This window comes from Arachis ipaensis, chromosome B8 (assembly GCF_059453495.1).
Source record: "Arachis ipaensis isolate K30076 ecotype BB chromosome B8, ASM5945349v1, whole genome shotgun sequence".
Lineage (NCBI taxonomy): Eukaryota > Viridiplantae > Streptophyta > Magnoliopsida > Fabales > Fabaceae > Arachis > Arachis ipaensis.
In genome coordinates, this window is record NC_142443.1 from 12,994,870 (window position 1) to 13,020,053 (window position 25,184).

Consider the following 25,184-nt stretch of genomic DNA (forward strand, 5'->3'; position numbering starts at 1 on the left):
TTAATTAATTGAAATGAAAGTATTTTAAGTATAAAATATTATTAAAGTTTCAGTCTCCATCTCTAAAAATTTGGTGCAAAATAGGAGACAGGAATTGAAACAAGAATGAAACTCTAATTTAATTTACACAAAGAGTAAAATTGGAATTAATTAATTGAAATGAAAGTATTTTAAGTATAAAATATTATTAAAGTTTCAGTCTCCATCTCTAAAAGTTTCAGTCCCCTGTGTCCCTACTTTTTGGAGGTACTGATATACTGAAATTTTAGAAACAGAGACAGAAATTTTAGTATCAGTCTCTGAACTAACAAATACAATACTGAGTGAGAGAAGAAGTATTTTTAAATAAATAAAGGCAATACTGAGTGAGAGAAGAAGTATTTTTAAATAAATAAAGGCAATAAGTAGCATGCTACTACAATAGTGTTTTGCAAGTTACCTTATAATTCTTTTGAATAACATTCAAAAGAGATAATCTGTTGTGGAGATGCGGGGGATCGAACCCCGTGCCTCTCGCATGCAAAGCGAGCGCTCTACCATTTGAGCTACATCCCCATGTTGACATGAAAGAGTTCACAAGCTTTCTTAACCAAATAAGAATGACCACACCCCTAAGCAAAAGAAAGCAAGTGAAAGAGAACATAATACATCACTGCTTCTTGTTGCTCGCCTCAGCCACCAGCCTCTGCGAAGCTCTACCATCGCAGCCGCCCCCTCCCCGTTCCCCAAGCTCACTGCACGTACGCATTAGCCAATAGCCACTGTTAATTTCATTTTTTTAAAAAATTGAAATTCTGCAATAATCAAGTTAATTGAAAAAAATTATTTTGAAAAAAGTTAAATTAAGGTCTGATTATAAATTGTATCGTTATGCATTTAGGATTAAGAAAGGACATGAATGCTCAATAGTTTCTTTGATTTTGAATATCTTTTATGCAGTACTTGGAGGAGCTTCTGGGATCAACCCTCTTTTGTTGTGTTGCCTGTGGTGTAGGCATAGTTGCGCTTGTCGAGGTAATTTTATCTCCCTATTTAGTTTAGTGCATATGAGTTTTCTAATACTTAGTAATAACAAGACAAGAAAGCCTGTTATTCTGTAAGGCGGCTTTTTTATGCTACTCGATATATAGTGACATTGTTAAATTTCTGATAATTCAAGGTGGAAAAATATGTGGATTGTTCGTTATAGATTTCTAATTGATGGATTTACTAGTCATGAAAATATTATTGGTAAGGTGAATGGAAAAAAATGGAGAACAATTTTCTGAAGTTGGGGACTATTACCAACATACTTTAGTTTTTCACTTATACAGTTATACTTGATTTGTTGAGTCCAAATTCTAGCAAAATATCTGACTCTTGGTATATGGATCTGTTCTTGCAAATTGATGAGTTGGAACTTGTATAAGATAAATTTGTATCAATGTTCAACTCTGCATTTTAAGTTCCATTGGCAGCAAGTTGTTTTTCATTCTTTTTAGTTTAGGATTTATAGAGACCCGGTTTTATTGTAGTCCGAAAGTAATGAGGTGGTAAGGGTCTTAGAACCAGTCAATATTTAGGGTTGTGTCTGGCTCAGACAAATCTGGTTTCATCCGGCCCATGAACACCCCCCTAGTGAGTAGCGATGCACTTTTTTTAAGCACTTTTTTTAAGACAAGTCGAAAGGTTCTTCCTTTAATTTACTTGCCTCCCTTGTGCAAGCAAAATGGATTTTTTTATCTGTAATTCTTTTGTTATTGAAAGGAGCTAAAATTAGTTTAGGGTAGTATGCAATGGCGTGGGAAATTGGTTGTTGTTGTTGTTGGTTTGGTAATTTTTTATTGTTAGTTGTGATTATGAAAATACTATAATGTTTATTTGTTTCCCCTTATGTCTTTGATAAATTATTTTCAGGTGAGCTACTTGCAAATTATGCAAAATGGGATTTTGGAGGATGACCACTAATGATTATTTGATTTTGTATCGATGATGATGTTATATGACTTTATACACAAAAAGTGATTTTTCTTTGCCTAAGTGTTCTGATTTCTTTACTTTCAGCTGAATTATGATTAACACATGACCATGACTCAAGATCTATTTGGCTGCCCACCAAGTGTTTGCCAAAAGTCCTCCACGAACAGAGGAAAACAAAGGTGCTTTATTATTAACTTCCATCTATTTGACTCAAATTATCTCCTTTTTTTGACTAACTTCAAACAGGATTCATGTTTCTTGAGTCACAAGGTGCCTTGGGAGTATATTAATTCACCAAGAATGGTGTTTGCAGCTACAATGCATAGGTTTCTTTTACCTTTCCACCCTCTTTTGAACCAGTGCCATTTGGTACGTTCGGTGTCATCACTGCAAAAGCTTGAGAAGGATATTAGAGCTGAAGTGGAAGCCAAAAACTATGTTAAAATCCCTGACCTTCTCATTCCCTTAGAGTCCTGTCATAGTTCAAAGAATAATCCTTTTTCTTTCTTTTCTTCATTTTCCCAGAACATGCAAGTGCAAGTTATTGATGAAATGTTGCAATCTTTTATACCTCTCAGACCTCGCTCTAAGCCTAAGATAGCCCTTTCCTTCTTGCTAACTTACACCCTCCAAAGTTCTCATCCGCTCCCAATTGCACTTGCTGTCTTACAACGGACTCTGCGTTCTGGCTGCTTTCCAGTTCCTCAGACACATGTTCTCCTCACTTCTGCTTGGTTGGATCACCGTTGTCTCTCTCATTCTGTAGCTAATGTTTTGCTTGAGATGCAATCAATTGGATATCATCCTGACTGTGGGACTTGTAATTATCTACTATCGTCTCTTTGTGCAGTTGGTCAATTGGCAGAGGCAGTTAAAGTCTTGAATGGCATGGGTGGAGCAGGATGTATTCCCGATTTTAATAGTTATGGCATTGTAATTGGTGCAATAAGCAGAGCCAGAAAGACTGCTGAGGCAGTGGACTTGATGAAGCAAATGGTTGTGAAATATGGGTTGACTCCAGGACAGGGAACACTAGTGAAATTGTTTGCAGCATTGCGGGCAAACAGGGAGATATGGAAAGCTGTTGAGATTATTGAGTTACTGGAGAAAGAGGGTCACTCTGTTGGGTTCGAGAGTTATGAGGCAGTCATTGAAGGGTGCTTGGAGAAACATGAGTATGTTTTAGCTGGAAAGGTTGCAATGGGAATGACAGAAAGAGGTTTTATACCATATATCAAGGCCAGGCAGAAAATAATTGAAGGCCTAGCTAGCATAGGAGAGTGGAAGATAGCTTGTGCTGTGAGACAAAGATTCACATCACTAAAATCTTAGCTTTGAAACGATTTAGAATTGTCAAATAACAATTCTTGATGTTGAAGGAGTGACTACGTAATGCAATAAAATTATGGATTTTCAAAATCTATCGAGCTATAATCTTTGAAGTTAAAGCATGAAAAAAATGTAAGTATATATAACACAGATGGATTTTCTTTGAGCTTTTGAATACATTCCATTATAACATGACTTTTTAGCGATATTAGTCTCGTAGGATTGTCTAAGAAAATGACTGACGTAGAAGCTTGTCGCAGAAATAAATGCACCATATTATTAACTGCTCTCGTAGGATTGTCTAAGAAAATGACTGACGTAGAAGCTTGTCGCAGAAATAAATGCACCATATTATTAACTGCTCTATGTCATGTCCTTTTTGCTCTAGTGTTACATTGTTTTTTGTTTTACTAGTTTTCACATTCAATACATGTAATTCATATAGAATCAATGGACTTAGATTTAGTTTATCTTTTCACTAGAATTGGTTAAGCTATCTTCTTTTCCATTTGTTGAAGTTTTGTTTTCTTTTTTGATAATATTATAACTTCTCCTTCCCCCATTTTGTTCCTAACTTTTGGTTCCCAAAATATTTCCGAATCTTCTTGCATGTTACTCAATTTCATATGATAGTTTCGAGGCCATAGTTGAACACTTCTAAAGCTTTGTAATAATCTTCTTGAGCTAACATGTTTCATTCTATAATCACGGCCTGTCACTAGGCTACAATACTGCTTCATCTGTGATGACAGGATAGCTAGCATCCGTAGTAATGCCACAAGTCCCATCTTCGTCCATGGTTTCACGCTTCATCCTAATATAGCCAGCTTCACCCCAGTTACTTGCCCATGAGTTTTCCACTAGTCAATACTTGATACCTTCTTCTCCATATCCAACTATAGTCACAGCATGACTTAGGTCCCTTCCACAATTTCATGAAAAGACACCGCTTGAATAAAGTTGAAATGGCAAAACAGGCTTCCCGTTCTTCTCTATGTTGTGCATGTCTGGCCATGTCATTTCAGCCAACTTTCATATCTGCTGCTCAAGATTTTGTTTACTTCAGATGAATTATTCTTGTGGCTTTCAGAACATGCATTCGCAGTTATCCATAGATTGCACGCTACATGGACACAAAGGATTTTACTAATCTTCATGGTTTGTCTTAGTGCAAATTGGAGAACAAGAATCTGATTTGATTTGATTTTTACTATGAACAATCTGCTTTTATTCTTAAAGAATATAGAGGGTAAGACTCTTGTCTTGCTTAATGCTTTTATTGTTTACCCATTTCAATGCATGCTCATTCTTTTTAGAGGCATTGCGGCTGCATATTTATGTTCTTGTACCCATGCCTTTCAATTCTTATGCTTCTGAGTTTTAACAAAGCAAGGATTCTGTGTACATTTATTTTGCATGACCAAGAAGCATAAGGTCTTGAACTTGCACAAGGGTATTCTTTTTCTTTCCTCTAACGGGTATTCTTTTTCTTCCTCTAACTGAATTATGTCACCTTTCAGTGTTTTCATGGGTGTGAATTGACCGTTCTAGCCAAGTTTTACATGAGCAGTGAGTAATAGATTTACTCACTCTGTATTAAAAGCTGTTTCACACACCTTCTATTATTGGATTTATTGCAACTTTATTCAAAGTGGGAGTCACATCCTATCCAATAAGGGTAATGATAAGGATGTGAGTAAAGTACAGTGCAAAAGGTTTCTATGACTAATGAAAAACAGATTCAAGTAGCATTATTTAAGTGGGAGATGGTATGCAATAATGTTAACATAATTTCAGAAATGTATATATAAAGATGCAGGGATAATGAATCAGTGATAGCTGTCTATCCCCGCTAACTTCATGCCAAAGCCAATAGCACATGGGTATTTTTTGTAAACTCAATACAACATTGATTAACAACTTGGATTGTTTGAACTCTGCAATAATATATTCCATAGTATACTTAAGGATATGATTATCAGAATATTCTGTATAATCACTTGACAGTCTTTGTTAATAGTGAAGCAGCTGAAAGCTAGACTTGGAAACTTATTAATAGATATCAATTCTTGGATTATGTTCATTTTTAAAGCAAAGGGAAATTCCTTCATTAGAAAATTAAATCAATGGCATTTGGGTTCTTAAAATCAACATATTGAGAGACATAATTAGTCACCAAAAAAAGAAAATATTGAGAGTCATAATTAAACGTGGCTTTCTTTTTGGGAAGGAAAATGCAAAATTGCAAACTATATTTGGGATTCTTCTCTTCTCAATCAATTAGTTGGGATTCTCTTCTGAGTTATTATTAGTTGAGATTCTTTTCTTAAAGATTGGTTGGAATTCATGAGCGAGAACTAAGTTACCTTTTTTTCTTTTTATCTCCAAAAGTAGACAATATAATATGGCGAAACGAACAGATGTTGCAATCATGATTGGCATCATGATTGTGGATGATGAATTATTGTCAGTTCATTTTTCTTCCGTTTATTGAAAATTTGTGATTATGTTTTAAAATAAATTAGAAAATCAGAAAATAAAAATAAGAAGGAAGGAGAGAAGGGGGGGTTGAAATTTGGTGTATAATATCATCGACTCATAGTGAATGATCATAATTCATAATTGGCCAACGCCAACTGGCTCTAGTTATTCCTTCTCTTATGGATGGGATTATAGTATCCTTGTTCTTGTTCATTCTAAAAATAAATAAATATCTAATTCGAGTCTTGTATTTAAAAAAAACACAATTTTTAACAAAAACTAAATGACAAAATGGCCTTTAATTATGTAATTTTTTTAGATATACTTATCTTTTTTCACCCAAAAATTATGATTGAGAACTGACGGAGGGCTTAAAAAATACAGGGAAATGCAAGAGCTACTATACTAATCAAATAGCTAGATGCTACATATTAATTATATATGATAAGAAATTCGTCCTTGAAGATGCTCTATTGGCAGGCACTTCATTATATTGATTATTTATATAATAAGATTCGGAATATAAATGATATACAAAAAAATATATAGTTTATATGCACATCTCATCCAGTTAATGATGACATAGGAAGCTTTGTCAAACACTATTGGTCTTTAAATAATTAAAAATATTATTCATATATCAAAATCAGCCACTAAAAATAACTATCAATATATTTATATATTAATTTATTTGTAATATATATTTATATTTTAATATATATTTTAGAACAATGTTAGGAGACCAGTAATTTTTGTGATTAGTAGTCATTAAATAACCATCAATGATAATTTAATAATGTGAGATTGGTGTGAAATTTTATCTAATGAGTCACATTTCTCTACTGATTACATGTATGCTGGTCAAAATTCAATAAAATTACTGGTTTTCTAGACTTTTTCTATATTTTTATATTAATGGCTGAATTTGGAGTACATATAGCATGGTGGTAAAATAATACATTGATTGCGGTTAAGATAAGATGAATGGAAGAAGGTACCTCGAAACACAGGCACACGCAGAGAGAAAGAAAGGAAGAAAGAAAGAAAGCATATACCCTACATGTGGGAATGCTTTGAGAAGAAAGCAAAGAAAGAAACCACTTCACAGCTCATGTATCGTCTCAATTATTCCACTGCTTATCCTAATTACTTCATTAAACTAATACCCTTGCACCCATATATATATATATATATATATAGGCACCACTAATAGAGTATAAAATCTTATGCACATGGGGTTTGTTCTCCTCACATATAGATAAAGATCATTATCACATTCATAGAGGCATATGATTTCAGCAATCACTAATCCCATCAAGTGGGGCTGTCTTGTCTTACCTTTTGTCTTAAGACACGGTCTTTAAAATTTCATCAACAGTAACCTAACGTGATGTATGGCCACCTTATTTTTAGCAACATAATAAGACACATCTTTTTCTTTTCTCCAGTAACTTGTAATTAATTAATTATAGGCGGCATTGCAAGCCAACCATTTCCAATTTAAGATATTTTCTCCAACCTTTAATTAGCACTCGAAGAATATTCAAAAATTTGTTAGTACTTAGTAAATTGATATGCGTAATAATATAGGCTTTTGACATACATACATACCTTGTTTGACTGTGTTATGTTAATGTTACACAAGCATATATATGCAGACCAAAATGATGCACAAAATGAAAGCAATGTTGTTAAGATAAGGGATATGAAAAAGGGAGCAATGTGGAGTAGTAAAGAGAAGGTCACAAGGGGCACGTGGTGGATGATTCCTCCCACTAGCTAATAGCTATTAAATCTACTGGCGACTTTCAAGCAATACCGTTGAGGCTTCAGAGACCCCCCTCCCCTCCCTTCCACAGCTGTTTATAGCTGTCCAATCCCATGTGACATTCCACTCCCACTCCCACTCCCACAACATTACACCATATCCTATGCTATCTTTATTTAAGAGTGGAAATTTACATGCAGTTATTTTCATATGAAATTAATATTTAAAAATAATTAAATAATTTGACAAATTTAATTAAATTATCATTTACAATCTTGTATAAAGACAACTACACGTGAATTTTTACCTTATTTAAATCATAAATTAATAACATGCATATATTTATTACAATTATATTATGTACATAAAAAAACATTCATTCTTATATTGTTTTTATTCACATTTAAAAAAATTTACACAAAAAATATATAATTTATACTTGTATTTATTAAAATTTATACACATAAATTAATATAATTTGTATGGTGGAAACTCAGGTGCAGTTGATTTCACCTGAAGTTGATAACTGAGAGTCGTTAGATGATTTGACTTATTTGACTAAATTTTCATCTAACGGCATCAACTTCACATGAAGTCAACTTTACCTAAGTTTTCACCAATTTGTATTTATATTTATTAGAATTTATTCTTATGAATTAATAATATTTATTTATTAAAAAAATTTGGTCTGTTAAAATTGCTAAAAACTGTTAATTCCAAAATTTTTTTAATATATATATAAATTTAGTGGTTAATTTTGAGTATATAAATAATATTATAAGAAATTGATTATATATGGTGTGCTTGTAGTTCTTGTGGCTTTATATCTTTCTGTGTGACATTCCCTGCAATGGGGGATATTATTATTCTAGTATAAATATTCAATTTTGGGTTTCCTTTTTTCTTTCTATCTCTCATCCTTGATCTCCCATTGACACATTTATATGCAAATGTTGTTAGGGAGACTGCAACGACGTCAACCACATCATCAACAATAACAATAATAACAGCCACAACCAACCAACAACAAAAACAACTATCTCCTCCTCTTCTTCTTTGAAATAATTCTTAGATTTTTATATATTTTGAAAATATATCTCGCACATTCTTTCATCCACACTCATCAATGGCGCAATTGCCTCCCAAGATTCCAAATATGTCGCCAACCTGGCCGGACTTCCCTTCCCCTCAGAAAATGCCACCGCCGTCTCTCAATGCAAGCCAATATCAGCTTCCTCAGAACCCGTCCTGGGTGGACGAGTTCCTAGACTTCTCCTCTGCCAGACGAGGCGCGCATCGCAGGTCGGTGAGCGACTCGATCACCTTCCTGGAGGTGCCGTTGCTGGCAGGGGAAAATTGTCGCGGGGACGGTGCCGTCCCCCCAAGGGATAATGAGGAGAGTGAATTCGAAAAGTTCGACGATGAACAATTCATGTCGATGTTCACGGACGAGATTGCTAATGGTGGGGGTATTCCGATGCCGCCAACGATGTCGTCTTCAAACACTACAAGCGACGAGAAAGAAACGAGTTACCAGAATGAGGTTAATGTGAAGAAGAATTCGAAGGATGAGCAAGAACAGGAAATGAAATTGAATTTGAAGAATGAAGCAGATGAGGTTGAAAGCCAATGTAAAGTGGAAGAAGAAAGTAATAATGCGCTGCCTTCAAACAACACCAACAATCTTGCTTCTTCCAATGACCGAATTACTGATCCCAAGAGAGTCAAAAGGTACATCAATATTCTCATTTTACACATTATATTCATCCATTTACTTTCATGCTGCTAGTCATAATTTTAATTTTTAACTTATTATTCATCTACAAAATATTTTTACTTAAATATAATAATAAAATTTATTGATTAAATTTTTATATTTTTTATATTAAAAATTTTTCTCCTAAGATTTTATGTAGCAGAATTGCAAAAATATTATTATAATTTGAGTTTGAGTTTATTATAAATGGTTGCCAATAAATTTTATTGAGAATTATTATATGAAAATTGCTTTACTTTACATTTTTATGATTTTAACTTAAAATTTTTGTTTGTTTTGTATTAGAATTTTGGCAAATAGACAATCTGCACAAAGATCGAGAGTGAGAAAGCTGCAATACATATCAGAATTAGAGAGGAGTGTAACTTCATTACAGGTGAGTTATTTATTGCAGCACATAATTTAGCACCAATAATACATAATATTGACTTATATTATTAGAAGGTTGACTTTGTTTTTTGTTTGCGTTGACCAAAATTGAAGGCGGAAGTTTCAGTGCTGTCACCACGGGTTGCATTCTTAGATCATCAGCGTTTGCTTCTAAATGTTGACAATAGTGCTATTAAGCAAAGAATCGCCGCCCTTGCCCAAGACAAGATTTTCAAAGATGGTAATTTCTTCATCAACTGTTCATTACTATTTATAAGGGTAATATTAGGTAGACAAAAAAAAAATAGCTAGAACTTGTTTTATTTAATATTAATTAATTGTTATAATAATTAATGAATGTTAAATAAGACAAATTATGACTGTTTTTAACTGATTTTCTTTGGTTACCAAACATTTTCTAATAATTATTATACATGCTATAAATAGATTTGCATTCATTTATTTAACTCCTCTTAGGGTGGAAGCTACTAGCTAGCTAGCTAGCTAATTATAGTTATCTTTTATTTAATATATATGGTTAATGTATGTAGGGAGCAATAATAGATCAGATCAATAATAAGCATTAAGTAATAATTAAAAGCTACTTGTTCTTGTATATATAATACAATTAGATTTGGATCTTCCAAAGTTTGAATTTTACTTTAGAAAATAAAGTATGATTTCTCACCATTAATTTTATAAATGGGATCAATAATAAATATAAAAAAAAACTATTTAAAAATAAAAAATCACACTTTATTCTTTAAAGTAAAATCCAAATTTTGGAGAATTTAAATCCAATACAATTAGTCATAATGTTTTAAGATATATGTGGTGGGTGGATGTTATCAGCTCCAGTACTTTTATTGCCTATAGTATAATAATAGTAGATTAGTAGGATCCACATTATTTATCTTTCTACTTAATTTTTAAACTAAATTATATGATCAACTAACCATCATGTTCAATACACTAAAATTAATTATTAATATAAAATATAAATTAAAACATAAAATATATAATAAAAATTAAATGAGTTAAATAATATATATTTAATATAATAACTAAATTTAATAACTAATTTTAATATATAAATAGTATTTTTAATTTTGTTTACCTAAATTTTTTCTTTTGTTAGACAATTGATAATTAGTTTTGTTGAGAGATTTTTCTTTGGATTTATCAGCATATAAGTAATACTACACATTCAAATTTTTTTATAAATTAAATCTAATCAAATTAAACAATAAAATTTAAAATAATTTTAATTATAACTAATTTTTATTATGTTAGACCAACTTAATTAAATTTAGATTAATAAAAAAATTTAGATATATAATATTATTCTAAAAATTTTATCTAAAAGTAAATAAATAAAAAATTAATTCAATATAATAATAATAATAATAATAATAATAATAATAATAATAATAATAATAATAATAATAATAATAATAATAATAATAATATCTACTTTAGAAAGGAGAGCTACTAATTATATATGAAACCGGCGATGCATGTAGTCCTAGTATAGGTAGCTTTGATCGGAGAGATATATATGTATGGTATATGATATTCGGTTATATTATGGATATACTAAAATTAGTTATTAAAATTAATTATTAGTATAAAATATACGTTAGAATATAAATATATATTAAAAATAAATAAATTATATGTATATTTATATATAAATACATTAATAATTAATTTTAATGTATGAATAGTATTTTTTATACTCTCTTATAATATGCTAATAGGATGAAAATTATTTTTGTATTATTAGATAAAGTTTGATAATTATGTGGATTTTACGTATGATAGATAATAAAATGAGTATATGAAATATTTTTGATGGGTTGTATATGCATGTAGCTCATCAAGAAGCACTGAAGAGGGAGATAGAGAGACTGAGGCAAGTGTATCACCAACAGAACCTTCAGAAGATGGAAAACAATAACAATGCACCATGCTCATCACCGTTACGAGCGTCGCCGCCGTCGCCATCGCCGTCGCCAAGGCAGAATGAACAGATTCTCAATGTTTGACAAGAATTAAAGGTTGTAACCCCAACAACATCAACCAAATTATCTATCTAGCTAGGATTTAAGTACATGATGATGAAGATGAAGACAAATTAAAGCTGTGATTCTTTATATTTTTTTACAAAGAAGTTGCAGAATAATTTCGTTTTTGGATGTAAATGTATAAATAATACTGTATGATGGGGTTGTGAGATATTTGGTGAGAAGTTTTATTAGGAAATTGATGATGAAAAAGGGGGAAACTTTTTCTGTTGACTGAGAAGAGTCACGTTCTGAGGCCACATTTTGATGGTTCTGATCGATGGTGGTGGATGCCATGAAACTGTTGCAACCACGTGATGTGTTTTAACTTTAATTTCATTTCTTAAGGAAAGGGGACCACTTCTACTCTCTCTCAAAAAGCTCTGTTAATTTCGATTCATGTTGGAAAACATATGGCCTTGGAAATTATTTGATTTGTGGTTTGTACTATTGTGTAACCATTCTTATTTGATTATCGATTCAAAAAGGGTCCAAATTGTAAATAAACCAAGTTATTATTATCTATGATTTCCAAGTTACTATGATATAGCAAGTTGATTGTTGTTTAAGGAGATAATTAAACCAAATTGGTCATGCATTAATAATATTATTTGAAAGGGACACAGCCATAACTATAAAATATTTTTTTGTCTCGTTATAGTAAGGTCTTTTATATCTGATATCATATAAGTATGCATAACATCAGAACATGGGTATTGTAAATATTATTAAAACTGTATCTGGCCATGCATTTATTTGATGAATGAAATACGGATCCTAAATGGAGGAAGGACATTTAAGAAATTAAATGTGGGAGAGTGGAGACAATAATATTTCTGCTCTCTATACTACTATAGTATCTGCAGTGCATGTAGATATATAATATGTAAAAATGAAAAAAAAATGTTTAAATTTTCTGTCATTTAAGAATTAAGAGAATTATTATATATTTAAGATTCTCAATCATTTTCAAAAGTTAGATTTAAATTTTGGAAAATTGAGAGTGACAATTTGTTCTTATATAGATATATAGATACATGTTAGAGCTAGCATATAAATAGTGTTATGACATTTACAATGCCATGAATGTGACGTTTTGGCTGTCACGAGTCATGACATTGTGGATGGTCCAGTTAAGTAACTCAACTGCATGTGCCTGAATCATAAGAGATGTTAATGCAAGATACCACTACTTTTTTTTTCTTTTTCTTTTTCTTTTTATATTTTGTTTGTCTAGATTTTTTTTTATGTATATTTAATACACAGCCAGATCATGTAGGTATAGACTTATAAGATTTATGCAGTTTCAGTGTGAAACTGTGAATACAAGTTTTATTCTACATGATCAAGTGTATTATTTTAGGTAGAGTTATATATGGCTAGCAGCATATACTTATTTCATTAGTACTGTGGTGCCGCAAGCACAGAGAATAAGTAGAATTATACTGTGTCCTTCTCAATATACCAAGTTTTTGGTACAAGAAACTTTTGTCGACATATATATAACCCTTCTTTGGAATGGCAAAAGATACTCCTTCGTGTTTTTTCTTTTCATTTTTTTGAAATGTACTTTGTTTGGTAAATTATTGAGAAATAACTTACAATAATTATCAGTAACTTTCTAGGACTCAATCATAAGCAATCTAATTATCTCAAAATATATAATATTTTTATTACATCAACCTAAGTATCAAACATAGTAGATAGTCAAATTTATTTTTAAAAGATTATTTATTTTTTAAATTGGTCTTCGAATTTTTTAATTAAATTCGTCTTTTAAAGATTTTAAATTAGTTATTTTAGTCTTTTTATTATTTTTTTATTGACTGCATTAAAATTTTTTGATGTGACATATTAAGTATACCATAGCATACATAACAGTCAAACATGATAAGTTTATAAAATTAGATGAAATCAAATTTTAATTGAAGAAGACCTAAAAGAATTAGAATCACTCAAATTAGAATTGATTTGATCTAATTTTATAGACTTATTATGTTAACAGCCAATTAGGATCGTTAAGTATGTACTTGAGTATCACTTAACATGCTATATTAGTAAATTCTGACGTTCGTTAATAACAAAAGTTACAAAAAGACTGACATGACTAACTTAAATAATTCAAGGACGAATTTGATTAAAAAAACTTTTTGGATACTAATTTGAATAATGAGTGATATTTCATAAACGAATTTAAATATTTACTCAATATATTATATATTTATATAATTATGATAGATGTACATTAAAATTAGATCCCAGCATAAAATACATATTAAAATAGAGATATATATTAAAAATAAATTAAATAATATATATTTATATATAAATATATTAATAATTAATTTTAGTGTAAAAATAATTTTTAATATTTATAAAATATAAAATAGATGTGACTCACGAATATGCACCTAGCTAGTGTGTGTGTGTCAGATTTGTTTGGAGCTTTCTATAATATGGTCCTTTTCTCTTTTGGTGCTAGTCTACAATACGATGGTAATACAATAATTAAAAAGAATGTAATATGTTTAATTTTAATGACTGTTAGTGTAAAATCGTTTTACACATACATTAAATCACATAATATCACATTAACAAAAATAATTATCTTTTATATTAACTGCGTGAAATGGTTATTTAAGAAAACGGTTGTGATTACACAATTGTGTAAAACGTTTTACACTGTTGGTGTATAAAAATTAAACCTTTATTTTGTGTATATTTCTCTTGTATATCTTTTATCTTTAATATTAATATTAATAAATAAAAATAAAATTGGATAAACAATTTGTCTTTTACAATAGGATGGTAACATAATAATTAAAAAGAATGTTTTATGTATTATAAGTGCAAGCATAATTTCTCAATCATTCATATGATATAAGCATTCTATGTAACGCATCAGTGAATATAAGATTAAGTGATCAATTTCATTCAGAAATCCCAATCCAAACTACCAGTGTTGTGTTGTCCCTATAGTGGAAAGTGCCAACACCACTAACACTTACACAAGTTTTGGCACATGAATAGTTTTAACCTTGTTTTTCTTATATGCTTGTAGCCTCGTACTACTACTACTGCTACCTTGCATACATGTAACATGTGACTGGATATAGACATAGTACGATAAAAGAACGCCAAATGGCAAAGGATTTTACTTTCACTCTATAACAAAATTGTTGAAGGCATACCAATCATTGTAGGTGCAAAAAGGATTGATTTCAAAAGATACCACTGTTGATTATGAAAAGGAATAGAGGCTGACAGAAAAATACACTCAATTCAACTCTTTGCTATACCAAGCAACAGAATATAGACATTGATATATGTGTTTGTCCACAAAGATCCAAATTACAAGCAGATAAAACAAATATTCATTATTTGTTATGCGCTACCACATAATTCTATGTAAGAATGAATTACCATAGTTTGTTCCTTCATGTTCTCAGTTTCAACAATAAACATAGAATTAATCAAACATTAAAACTCTACTAAGCAGTTAGAGAAGCATCTTCAGGGGAGTTTCAAGAACTTGACTTTTAACATTAATTTCATGCAATTGTTTTTACGTGGTCCTCCTTCAAGCTCTGTTCAATGGCCAAATGCTTCTTCTTCAACTGTCCCTTCTTGGTGATCGGCTTGTGCTTGATGATTGCTCTGTATTCGGCAAAAGCCTTGTGAGTTTCCCTCAAGGCCTTTCTGTATTCCTCCAGAAGACTTGCCATCATGTCAAGTTCCTTCTGTAGTCTATACAAATTCATCTGTCCCTTCTTTCTTTCATCCACCATTGTCCTGCGCAAATCCTCTATCTTGTTGTCGCGGTTCTGAATCTCGTTTAGTAGGTTCTGTAGACTCATTGCAGAGTCTTCACAAGACCTGTTCTTTGTTGCATACATCAATGCAGCCTTCCCCATCCAATCTTGCATCCGTGCCATACAGGCATCAAAGTCAACAGGCTCAGCATTATTACATGGATTATTATCTATTCTCAGCTTCTTGTTATTGCCACTCAAAGAAAGATTTGTGTTATCATAATCCAATTCAATTGCTCTCTTGTGACCCTTACCAACAAATAAACTTCCGGAAGTCATTTCAAGATCATCCTGAGAAGAGATAAAGTCTCTTTCAGAATTCAACTCCAAAGAATCATTCTCATACTCTTCATCATCTTTCTCTTTCCCGTAGTCGAAACTATTCACATTAACATCACATTGCAGCAAAATCGGCTTACCCAGATGATCATCCAAACCAAAATCCAAAATTTCCTCGTCCCCTTCAATACTCTTCTTTTGTAATTTAACATTCCCTGAACTGAGTTCAGTATTATGCTCCTGAAACTCATCATCAACCTCTATTACCAAAGGAACTTCCTTCAACAACTCCTCACATTGCACCTGGATCAAGAGCTGCAAATGAGAGGCATAGTAACACTTAACCAACCCAACCTCCCTCATCTCCCTCTCTACCATGCTCCATATCAACCCAACCCAATCAACCTTCCCAAAATGGCCTTCCCTGATCAAACTTTCACACTCCAAAACTTCATCAGGCATCACCATCACACCCTCATCATCATCATCATCATCATCCAGAACCATCCAATTCCACATAAACTCCTCAAGGAATTGAACCGATTCAGCAAAGTCCAAACCTTCCAACACTTGTCCAAAAATCTCACCTTTCTCCTCCTTCAGGGGCAGCAGCTTCAGCGCTATCCCCAATTGAGTTCGATTCGCCGAAACCCTAACACCGTTGACGTAACCGCATCGTAGGGAAGGTTCGTAACTATCTACAAGCTGTTCTATGAGATCAACCCGAATGTGGCGATCGAATTCGAGATGCGCGAAGTCCCAGAGACCGATTCGCCTTAAGAGCTTCTCGTGGCGCGCAAAGTTGAGGTTTTTAGAAGGTTTGAAAGGAACAGGTTTGAGTGTTCGGGTCATGAACCGGGTCTTCGGTTCCTGATGGGTTAGGTTCGCGAAGGGTTGGTTGCCGTTTGCGTTGAGAAGAGGAGTGTCGTTTTCTTCTTCCATTGGAAGATGTGGAGAGTGCTGTTGAGGATTGAGAACGGGAATTGGGATTTAGGGTTTTCGAGGAATGAGTATTATTAAGCTTTAAGAATTGACTAAAGGTGTGTAATTTAGTGAAGGGTTTAAGACGGAATACGAGGGGATTAGAGTGGATTTAGACAGGGGTTAATTATTAATGGCGGTGATGACGATAGAGATTCTCTGACCCCAACGGACGCTTCTTTGTTCGTTATTCGTTCCCGCCAAACTACAAATAAATTAATTTATGAGTAATTATTAAAGAAAAAATATGGGAGCCAATGTAATTGGTGTACAATATGTACAATGGTGGTTAACACAAAAATAAACACTTTTGAAATTAGAGTAAACGTGGGTAATTTTTATTTTTAACTCATATTGGGTCAAATAAACAATCTATTGTACACATTATACAGATACTCCATTGGCTCCCTAGCGGGATTAAACATTTTCCAAATTAGTTTTCGGTGTGACTCATTAATAGAGAATACTGAGTTGAAAGGTTAACTCGTAGCCATAATTATTAAAATTAGATCGGACCGATCGGTTCGATCAAAAAATAAGTGAACTAGACTTTATATCGGTTTGGTCTGATGTTTGGACCGTAGAAAACAAAGAACTGGACCAAACCGTCAAACTTGGAGTGAACTGATAAAAATCGGTCTGATCGAACCTACTAAGTTGAAACGTTAACTCGTAATTATAGTTATTAAAATCGGATATGATCGGCCGGTTTAACCGAAAAACCAGTGAACCAGATCCTATACCAGTCAAGTCCGATGTTTGGATTGTGCAAAACAAAGAATTGGAACAAACCGGTCAAACTCGGAGTGAACTGATAAAAACTAGTCCGACCGAACTGCTTGAAATTTATTTTTTTTTTAAAAAATGCTTGAGATAGAGTTCGAACCACTGTCCTCAATAGATATCTTTTATCAAATAGTTTATTTTATTTAATAGATTTTAATGTTAGTTATAAACTCATTTATTCTTAAATTAATTATATTTTTATTTAACAATAATTATAAACTCACTTATTTTTTCTTTTTATAATTATATAATATCTATTAATATTATTTTATAATAAATACTTGTAGTATATAATAGTATAATAGATATAAACTAATTAATAAATTATTAAAATTTAAAAATAATAATTATTTTAATATAAAAACAAAATAAAAATATTTATGATAGAGTAAAATTAACAAAATACTTATTGTTCATATTTCATATTGTTTTAGAATAGTTAAATATTTTTAAAATATTAGTGAAAAATATGGATATTAAATTTTAATTTTAAATTTTTTATTCACATATGACCGGATCAATCGGTTCAACTAATGACCCACCGATTAAACCAATAATCTAATAACCCAATAACTTAACCGGTTCAATCATCGATTCAGTTCTGACAACTATCTCATACACGACTTTTAGGTGTCCACGTGTGCGAGGTTTATGTGTGCAAGATTACAAAATAGTGTTTGACTTTTTTCTTTACCTTCTCAATTATGTTCTTCATCCATCACACTACCCTCTTTTTATTCTTCCTCCTCTTTTCCTTCTCCACTATCTTCTTTTCTCACCCATTTTCCTCTCTTGACAATACCTCCTCGATTACAGTTCTGCCGCCCCACTTGCCATCGCTGCCACTTCCTCTCTCTCCGCCGACCACTGCCTCCTCTCCGCACACCTCGTCCGAACACCCAACTTTCTCTTTTATTCTCTTTTAAAGAACTTGGATCCTCTAAATTTTAGATTTTTACTTGAAAGAGTAAAGTGTAATCTCTTACCTTTAAATATTTTTTCTCTCATACTTAATTCTACCTATAAAATAAATAACGAAAAAGCACACTTTACATTTTCAAGTGAAATCTAAAATTTAGAACAACTAAATTCCCTTAAAAATGAACATTAACCTCAGTAAAAAAAATATTACAATTACCAATATTTACATTTCTTGAACCTGTATTTTATGTTGCATCCCTTCGAATTTTGATTTTGTGAAAATTAACTTTTGACTATAAATTCTCTTGACTCCTATGTTTGGTATGAATTTAATCACGAAGGAGGAGAGTGAAAGGGAGAATAATTAATTTTTATTTTATCACTTTATTAATTGAGTCATTTTTTTATTTTAGAGAATTTTGATTTTTTAATAATATATATCTAGTTAAATATTTTAAAAATATTGTTTGTATACTAAAATTAACTATTATAGTTCATCACCATATATTTGTGTATAAATATATATTTTATTTAACTTATTTTTAATAAATATTTTATACTAATAACTAATTTTAATATACATCTAAATAATTGTAAATTTTTAAAGTTTATTCTCTCTAATGTAAAATAAATAAATTAAATTATACCATATCGAATCAAAATAAAAAACATCAATTGAGGCATAAAAATTAATATTTTAATGAAATTTTCACCGCTAAAAATAGATAAAAAAACTTTTTATTATTTTTTTTAAAGCGTTAACGAAAGTAGAAATTTTGTTAGGTTGAAGTGGTCACCACAAAGATAGAAAAGAGTGTTAATATACAAGAGGTAGGTAACACAATGTGACAAATTGTAGATTAATAGTTTAATAATATTGGGATATCGAAAGATGATGCTTGAGGTGAAGTCATTCCGTACAAGTTTATGCTAATCACATAGCAAGGGAATTGAGAAGACATCCATGCTCAAGTGGCGTCAACTCTGCTCTTTCTTGTCACACAAGAAACTATATTATTGACCGCAAGATACCACTTCCCAATACATTAATTGAATGAACTTATTATTTTTTGGTGACAAGAATGAACTTATTATGAATAGTATTTATTTAACTCTATAATATAATATATGAAATGGGAGGTTAGATTGTTAAGGTTGTGATAATACGCTGCTGAGTGTAGAGAGGATTATGCCAAATGAAGAATTTAAATATTTATTTGACTTGTTAAATAAGAATCCTTACAGAATATTCTCAATGATGTTTCTTGTGTAATAGGTTCTCCAGCAAGATAAAGCAATGGAAAAAAAGAAAGGGTCGTGGTTTCTTCTTACAAGGTAAACAATTTAGAAAATATTTGCATTCATTCAGATCCCTCTTATATATTAGTATTAAAGAAAAAGGCCTTTTGATTGGATCAAAAAATGAATTGAAAATAAGCAATCCTATCAAATTGAAACTTGAAACCAATTTTGATAGGCATGCCATCACAGCAATGCATATATATCTCCACATTGTAAATAACAAACTTAAGATATTACTTTTTGAATCATATTGTACACGTTAAGCAAAACCTCAGCTAGCTATAACAGAATTACAGAAGCAACTGCATAATTTTCTTTATGTAACACTTTATAATATGTATAACAAACAATTCCAACATGTTTTTCTTATCTGGTTCAGACTTTTCTATGCCTTCAAGACTTTATCTTCCTCCACATACGTAGAAATCAATGAATATATATAAAGGAGAAGAAATACAAAGTTCCTTTCAAGTTACAAGTATTCTAAAGACCATGAGACACAAGTTTTCATTCATTTACCTTGTCATATTCTTGCTCATATTACCACATTCTAATTATGGTAGACCTATCACAAAAGAGGCACCTCTATTGATGGTTTCTGATGGAATCCATGATCATAGTAGTGAGCCTTCTCTTATTTATGTGAACAAGCTAGGTTCTTCAGATACATGCACAGAAGCTTATGGATTTTTGCCCTGTACAAATAATGCTCTAGGTAATGTGTTCCTCATGTTGGTGTATGGCTACTTTATGTTCTTGGCAGCAAAGTCATTATCAGCTGGCAGTGAGATTTTGCTTCAAATTCTTGGACCTGGCATCATTGGTGGACTATTCCTCCCTCTCTTGAGTTCTCTTCCTGATGCAACCATCATTCTTGGTATGTTTCTCTTTTCCTCAATCTTTGATGACCATTGAGCACTTTCAAATGAAATGCTACGTGTACACTAGCCTGTTGTTTAACTCATTTGCAATATGTATTTTGTATTTGAACATGTATTTTATACGGATAGCTGATTTGGTGGCTGATTTTTGGCATACACGTAGCTTGGTTAACTTTCAGAAGATGTTGTTTATGGTTTTACAAATAGAAGGGTACCACGTGTAATATCCCTTAACTTCAAGGGTGGTCAAAAGATGATACACTAATAGATTATGTTGTTTAATTGAATCAGCATCTACATTATCTGGGAACAAAGAAACAGCTCAAAGTCAGGTCTCTGTGGGAATGGGACTACTTGCTGGATCAACTGTAATGCTTCTAACTATTCTATGGGGTTCCTGTCTTATAGTTGGAAGGTGTGACCTTGAAAATTCAGTAGCAATTGATCAAAAGGATACAAAAGGCTTTGACTTAGCTGGTACATATGTCCCTATAACTATGTTGATTTTCTCAACTTCTTTTGAGTGTTCACATACACCATTGTATGATATTACACTTATTTGATAACTAGCACCAAACTGAAGATGTTTTATCACAGGATCTGGTGCAAGCACTGATATTTGGACAAGCTATGCTGCAATGTTGATGATAATATCTTGCATTCCACTTGTTATTGTGCAATTACCCCAAATTTTTCATGGAGCTACTCCAAGTCGCGCAGCCATTCTATTTTCGCTCATTGTCTCCATTTGTTTATTGGTTGTCTATACCATTTATCAGGTACCAAAAACTTTATATATTTGTTGCTATATTCATAACATGAAGTTTCTTGGACAGCAAGCAACTGATGTTGTCGAAATTCAATAATAAAGGTTTGTCAGCCAAGGATTCAGAGGAGAAGACTTGCATATGCCAAGTACAAGAACATAATGTCAGGATTTCTAGAACAATTGAAAACACAAACAAGAGGCCGTTTCCTCAAAGACAATGGTGAACCTCACATTGAGGTTATACAAAAGTGAGTGAGTCTCAATATTATTACAAGAAGCATAAAGAAAAAGATGCAAATATCTTGAAATTTTTTACATTCATTTGAGAACACTGGTAAATTGACAGGTTGTTTGACTCACTCAAGAATTCTGAAGGGTACATAACAGCCAAAGATTTAAGAGCTTTAATCATAGGAATGCACTTTGAGGAGGAAGATATGGACATTGATGAAGCTGTTGCAAGCATCATGTTGGATTTTGACAAGTCACATGACTCTAGAATTGACATGGAAGAGTTTGTGAGAGGAATAACAAGATGGCTTAGCAAAGCTACGCGATCCGCCACACACGACAATGATCACAGTCCCACAACACCTAAGATTCTAAATGATTTCCATCAGGTATGTTTTTGACACAACAATATCTGAGGAAAGAAAATACAGAAACACTTAGAACAAGACTAAACATGTAAATGATGTAATGAAATCTTTGAGTACTAAGCAGAGGATGAAAGCAGAACAAGATGTATGGAGTGATCACAGTGATGAGGCTGTGGAGAGTGTAAAGAATCCAAGATGGAATACTTTCAAAGCAGTGTTGATGTTGCTTCTAGGAACTGCTGTGGCTGGTGTATTTGCTGATCCTCTTGTTGATTCAGTGGACAACTTCTCAGCAGCCACTAGTATCCCTTCTTTCTTTGTTTCCTTCATCATCCTTCCTTTCGCCAGCTCCAGCGAAATTGTGTCGGCTCTTATTTTCGCCAGCCGGAAGAAGATCAGAACCGCCTCACTCACATATTCTGAGGTACAATGGACTAATCAATTATCTTCAGATAAGCAAAATTAAACTGAAGAACATAGACCTGATCAGTTTGTTTTTTTCTCTCTTGTGTAGATATATGGATCAGTGACAATGAGCAATCTCCTTTCATTATCAGTTTTCTTGGGTTTGGTTTACATTCAAAACCTGACATGGAGTTTCTCAGCTGAGGTTTTGATCATTCTCATTGTGTGCATAACAATGGGACTTGTTGCAAGCTTTCACACTACCTTGCCTCTATGGCTATGCTTCCCTGCCTTTGCACTTTATCCATTCTCTCTGCTTTTCGTCTATATTCTTAATTATGTTGTTGGAATACCTTAAAATCAATCCTTATTTTCATTAAATTTAGTTTTAAGCCATTGTTAAATATTAATATCAAATTATTTAGAAAACTATCTTTTAGCAAGCATTATTAGTCCGACCATTGCAACTTTTTTAACATAATATTCTAAGGAGTTGTTGGGTTTAGTTTGAAGATTGCATCATGATTCTTGTTAGAATTAACACTTTGGTGCATTGTAAAATTTGGAAGTCCCTTTTCTGACAAGGTAAAATACTACTCTCATGAATTTTATATATAATATCATGAAAGTCAACATAAACACCCTGATATTAGGGATCTTGATTCTTCACACTTCACTAAACCTTGTGTTAAAGAAAGACAAGGAAGATTAAATAGAATCTTGTCAGTTTAATTTGCTAATTAAGCTCACATGGGATTACCACCTAATCTGCCATACCATTATCACCAGCGCTTATAATTATATGTTTAGGTTACCAAACACCAAATCCTTTCTTTAGAAATAATGATAATTAAAATACGATGCAGAGTCAAATTCAACACAAAATCTCTTAGATTTGACTAACGCGTACGAAATAAGATTTCAAACTCAAACTTACACCGTCACCTTTAACCGGTACCCATTTTTTTTCTTTTTTTATTTTCTTACTAAGCTCCTTTTCATGTGCATTATTCAGTATAATGGAAAATCCAAACAATGGTAAAAGAAAAATATCAGTGAAAACTGGGATTGAACTTTCTCAGTTGAATTTGTCAAGTGTGATCTCTTATTGTACAAAAGATTATACTTTAACAAGATCAATTATAAAAAAATTGAGAGAAATTATTTCCACAAAAATTTATTCTTTTATTTTGTATTTATTTTATCTCAGGATCTTCTGTATTTTATTATGGTTAGGTAGAGCATAATTTTAACTTTTTTATTTTACTTTACGACTATAAAATTCAATTATATTATATATACATAAAAAATTAATCATTAAATCAGACATTGGTAAAAAAATAAGAATAAGAAAACCAAGAGGGAATGGTATTAAGAAGGAATTAATGAGTGGTGCTGGTACTATATATTATTACTGGCTCTCTAAATCATGATCATCAAGATGAGTAATTATGGAAGGTTGAATTCTTGTGCTAGAAGATCTATCCCTACTTAGTATCCTTCTAAAGGAGCTGCTGAATCTTGAAACAGAAGAACCAGTAATGTTCTTACCCACAATAGCAGCATTGTTGTTATTATCAGAAGTAGCTTCAAAAGTTGAAGCATCATCATGAACAAGAATAGGAGGCTCACGAGGGTGAGGTTGAAGTTGAAGGCCTATGATTGGTTCAGCCTTGGTTCTACAAATTGGACACGTGGAATGAGAAGCCAGCCATGTATCTATGCAAGCAACATGGAAACTGTGCTTGCAATTCGGCAGCAACCTCACCTCTTGTTCATCTTCTACACCACTCAAACACACAGCACACTCGCCATCTTCATCATCTTCTTCTCTCTTTTTTCGTTTGTAGATGAAGGTGGGGAGAGAGGCTATGACGTTAGGGTCCAGGCCTGTGTTGTATTCGTGGGCTTGGGCTTGGGCTTGGGCTTGTACGGTGAGGCTGAGTTGGTGAATGGCGAATCTTCTTCGAGCTTGGCGTCTCAGAACCACCCTTGCGTAGATGTGAAGGGCCAAGACCACGATGATGACCATTGTTAAGGAAGCTACGGCCATCACCAAGATTTTTTTGTTCGAGTAGCTTCGATCCGATGATGATGGGTAGTTGTCATGGTTTCTATGGCCATCAACATCGTAACCACTCATGTTTGAGAAGAAGAAGAAGAAGAAGAAGAATGAAGAGGATCGGAGGAGGGTGCGGTTTTTGTTATGTTTGGTTTATGTGTGTATATGAGAAATTAAAGTGTATAGTATATAGTGTGGGGTGGTGGATATGAAAAGTCTATGGCATAAACTAACAAGAAACCAAGAAACACATACGCCAGTATATATATATATATATATATATATTTCAACTGATTTGACTGTTGAACATTGACCTTGATTGTGGAATAATGGAGAAGGTTGAGGAGTTCTTACTTATACACATTACTTGTGCTATGTTGGTGTGGTGGTAAATATTTAGATGGTTTTAACCCGATCATTTTTGGAGGAAAAAAATGTTATTAACAAATCTTGATTTTTATACCTGACTTCCAAATTTGGTTATTAATTATATTTCTGATAATAAGATTCAAATTTAAATAATTTAGTCGAGACAAAAATGAAAAATAAAAGATCATTGTTATTTTTTATTTTGATATAATTCTTATTTAACTCTTCATTTTCACCTTTAAATTAGCTAGGGTATTATTTATTTTAAG

The 25,184-nt window shown here is 32.2% G+C and overlaps 5 protein-coding genes and 1 non-coding gene across 10 annotated transcripts; 3 read left to right on the forward strand and 3 right to left on the reverse strand.

The window, feature by feature from the left end:
* Positions 1-482: 482 nt before the first annotated feature.
* Positions 483-555, reverse strand: TRNAA-UGC (transfer RNA alanine (anticodon UGC)). The gene has a single exon. It is a non-coding gene; the product is annotated as a tRNA-Ala (tRNA).
* A 68-nt stretch (positions 556-623) lies between these two features.
* LOC107613983 (Pentatricopeptide repeat (PPR) superfamily protein) lies at positions 624-3,378 on the forward strand. 5 transcript variants are annotated; one of them, XM_016316193.3, is made up of 4 exons: positions 624-740; positions 940-1,014; positions 2,044-2,138; positions 2,206-3,378. In XM_016316193.3, exon 4 carries the CDS (start codon positions 2,260-2,262, stop codon positions 3,289-3,291), a length of 1,032 nt encoding a protein of 343 aa, XP_016171679.1. In that variant the 5' UTR covers positions 624-740; positions 940-1,014; positions 2,044-2,138; positions 2,206-2,259; the 3' UTR covers positions 3,292-3,378. The 5 variants fall into 5 exon arrangements, with proteins under 5 accessions (XP_016171679.1, XP_020964531.1, XP_016171680.1 ...); XM_021108872.2 differs by having other exon boundaries at positions 2,230-3,378; XM_016316194.3 differs by having other exon boundaries at positions 2,273-3,378.
* A 4,974-nt stretch (positions 3,379-8,352) lies between these two features.
* Positions 8,353-12,294, forward strand: LOC107614190 (basic leucine zipper 34). The gene is made up of 4 exons (XM_016316423.3): positions 8,353-9,268; positions 9,600-9,690; positions 9,798-9,924; positions 11,559-12,294. Exons 1-4 carry the CDS (start codon positions 8,664-8,666, stop codon positions 11,729-11,731), a joined length of 996 nt encoding a protein of 331 aa, XP_016171909.1. The 5' UTR covers positions 8,353-8,663; the 3' UTR covers positions 11,732-12,294.
* Positions 12,295-15,300: 3,006 nt separating this feature from the next.
* Positions 15,301-16,782, reverse strand: LOC110265232 (uncharacterized). Its single transcript, XM_021108116.1, has one exon. It carries the CDS (start codon positions 16,780-16,782, stop codon positions 15,301-15,303), a length of 1,482 nt encoding a protein of 493 aa, XP_020963775.1.
* A 3,462-nt stretch (positions 16,783-20,244) lies between these two features.
* On the forward strand, positions 20,245-23,000 carry LOC107610510 (sodium/calcium exchanger NCL-like). The gene is made up of 7 exons (XM_021108874.2): positions 20,245-20,707; positions 21,003-21,188; positions 21,309-21,490; positions 21,583-21,728; positions 21,827-22,100; positions 22,204-22,503; positions 22,594-23,000. Exons 1-7 carry the CDS (start codon positions 20,260-20,262, stop codon positions 22,840-22,842), a joined length of 1,785 nt encoding a protein of 594 aa, XP_020964533.1. The 5' UTR covers positions 20,245-20,259; the 3' UTR covers positions 22,843-23,000.
* Positions 23,001-23,111: 111 nt separating this feature from the next.
* Positions 23,112-24,761, reverse strand: LOC107611997 (RING-H2 finger protein ATL40-like). Its single transcript, XM_016313847.3, has one exon. The coding sequence runs from the start codon at positions 24,625-24,627 to the stop codon at positions 23,896-23,898; it is 732 nt and encodes a 243-aa protein (XP_016169333.1). The 5' UTR covers positions 24,628-24,761; the 3' UTR covers positions 23,112-23,895.
* Between the last annotated feature and the right edge of the window lie 423 nt (positions 24,762-25,184).

Excerpts from the sequence above, each read along its gene's own strand:
- LOC110265232 (XM_021108116.1), bottom strand. The coding sequence starts at position 16,782 with ATGGAAGAAGAAAACGACACTCCTCTTCTCAACGCAAACGGCAACCAA.
- LOC107610510 (XM_021108874.2), top strand. The coding sequence starts at position 20,260 with ATGAATATATATAAAGGAGAAGAAATACAAAGTTCCTTTCAAGTTACA. Across the intron at positions 20,708-21,002 it reads TGATGCAACCATCATTCTTG|CATCTACATTATCTGGGAAC; the intron begins GTATGTTTCTCT and ends TAATTGAATCAG. Across the intron at positions 21,189-21,308 it reads AAAAGGCTTTGACTTAGCTG|GATCTGGTGCAAGCACTGAT; the intron begins GTACATATGTCC and ends GTTTTATCACAG.
- LOC107611997 (XM_016313847.3), bottom strand. The coding sequence starts at position 24,627 with ATGAGTGGTTACGATGTTGATGGCCATAGAAACCATGACAACTACCCA.
- LOC107614190 (XM_016316423.3), top strand. The coding sequence starts at position 8,664 with ATGGCGCAATTGCCTCCCAAGATTCCAAATATGTCGCCAACCTGGCCG. Across the intron at positions 9,269-9,599 it reads GATCCCAAGAGAGTCAAAAG|AATTTTGGCAAATAGACAAT; the intron begins GTACATCAATAT and ends GTTTTGTATTAG. Across the intron at positions 9,691-9,797 it reads GGAGTGTAACTTCATTACAG|GCGGAAGTTTCAGTGCTGTC; the intron begins GTGAGTTATTTA and ends CCAAAATTGAAG.
- LOC107613983 (XM_016316191.3), top strand. The coding sequence starts at position 2,062 with ATGACCATGACTCAAGATCTATTTGGCTGCCCACCAAGTGTTTGCCAA.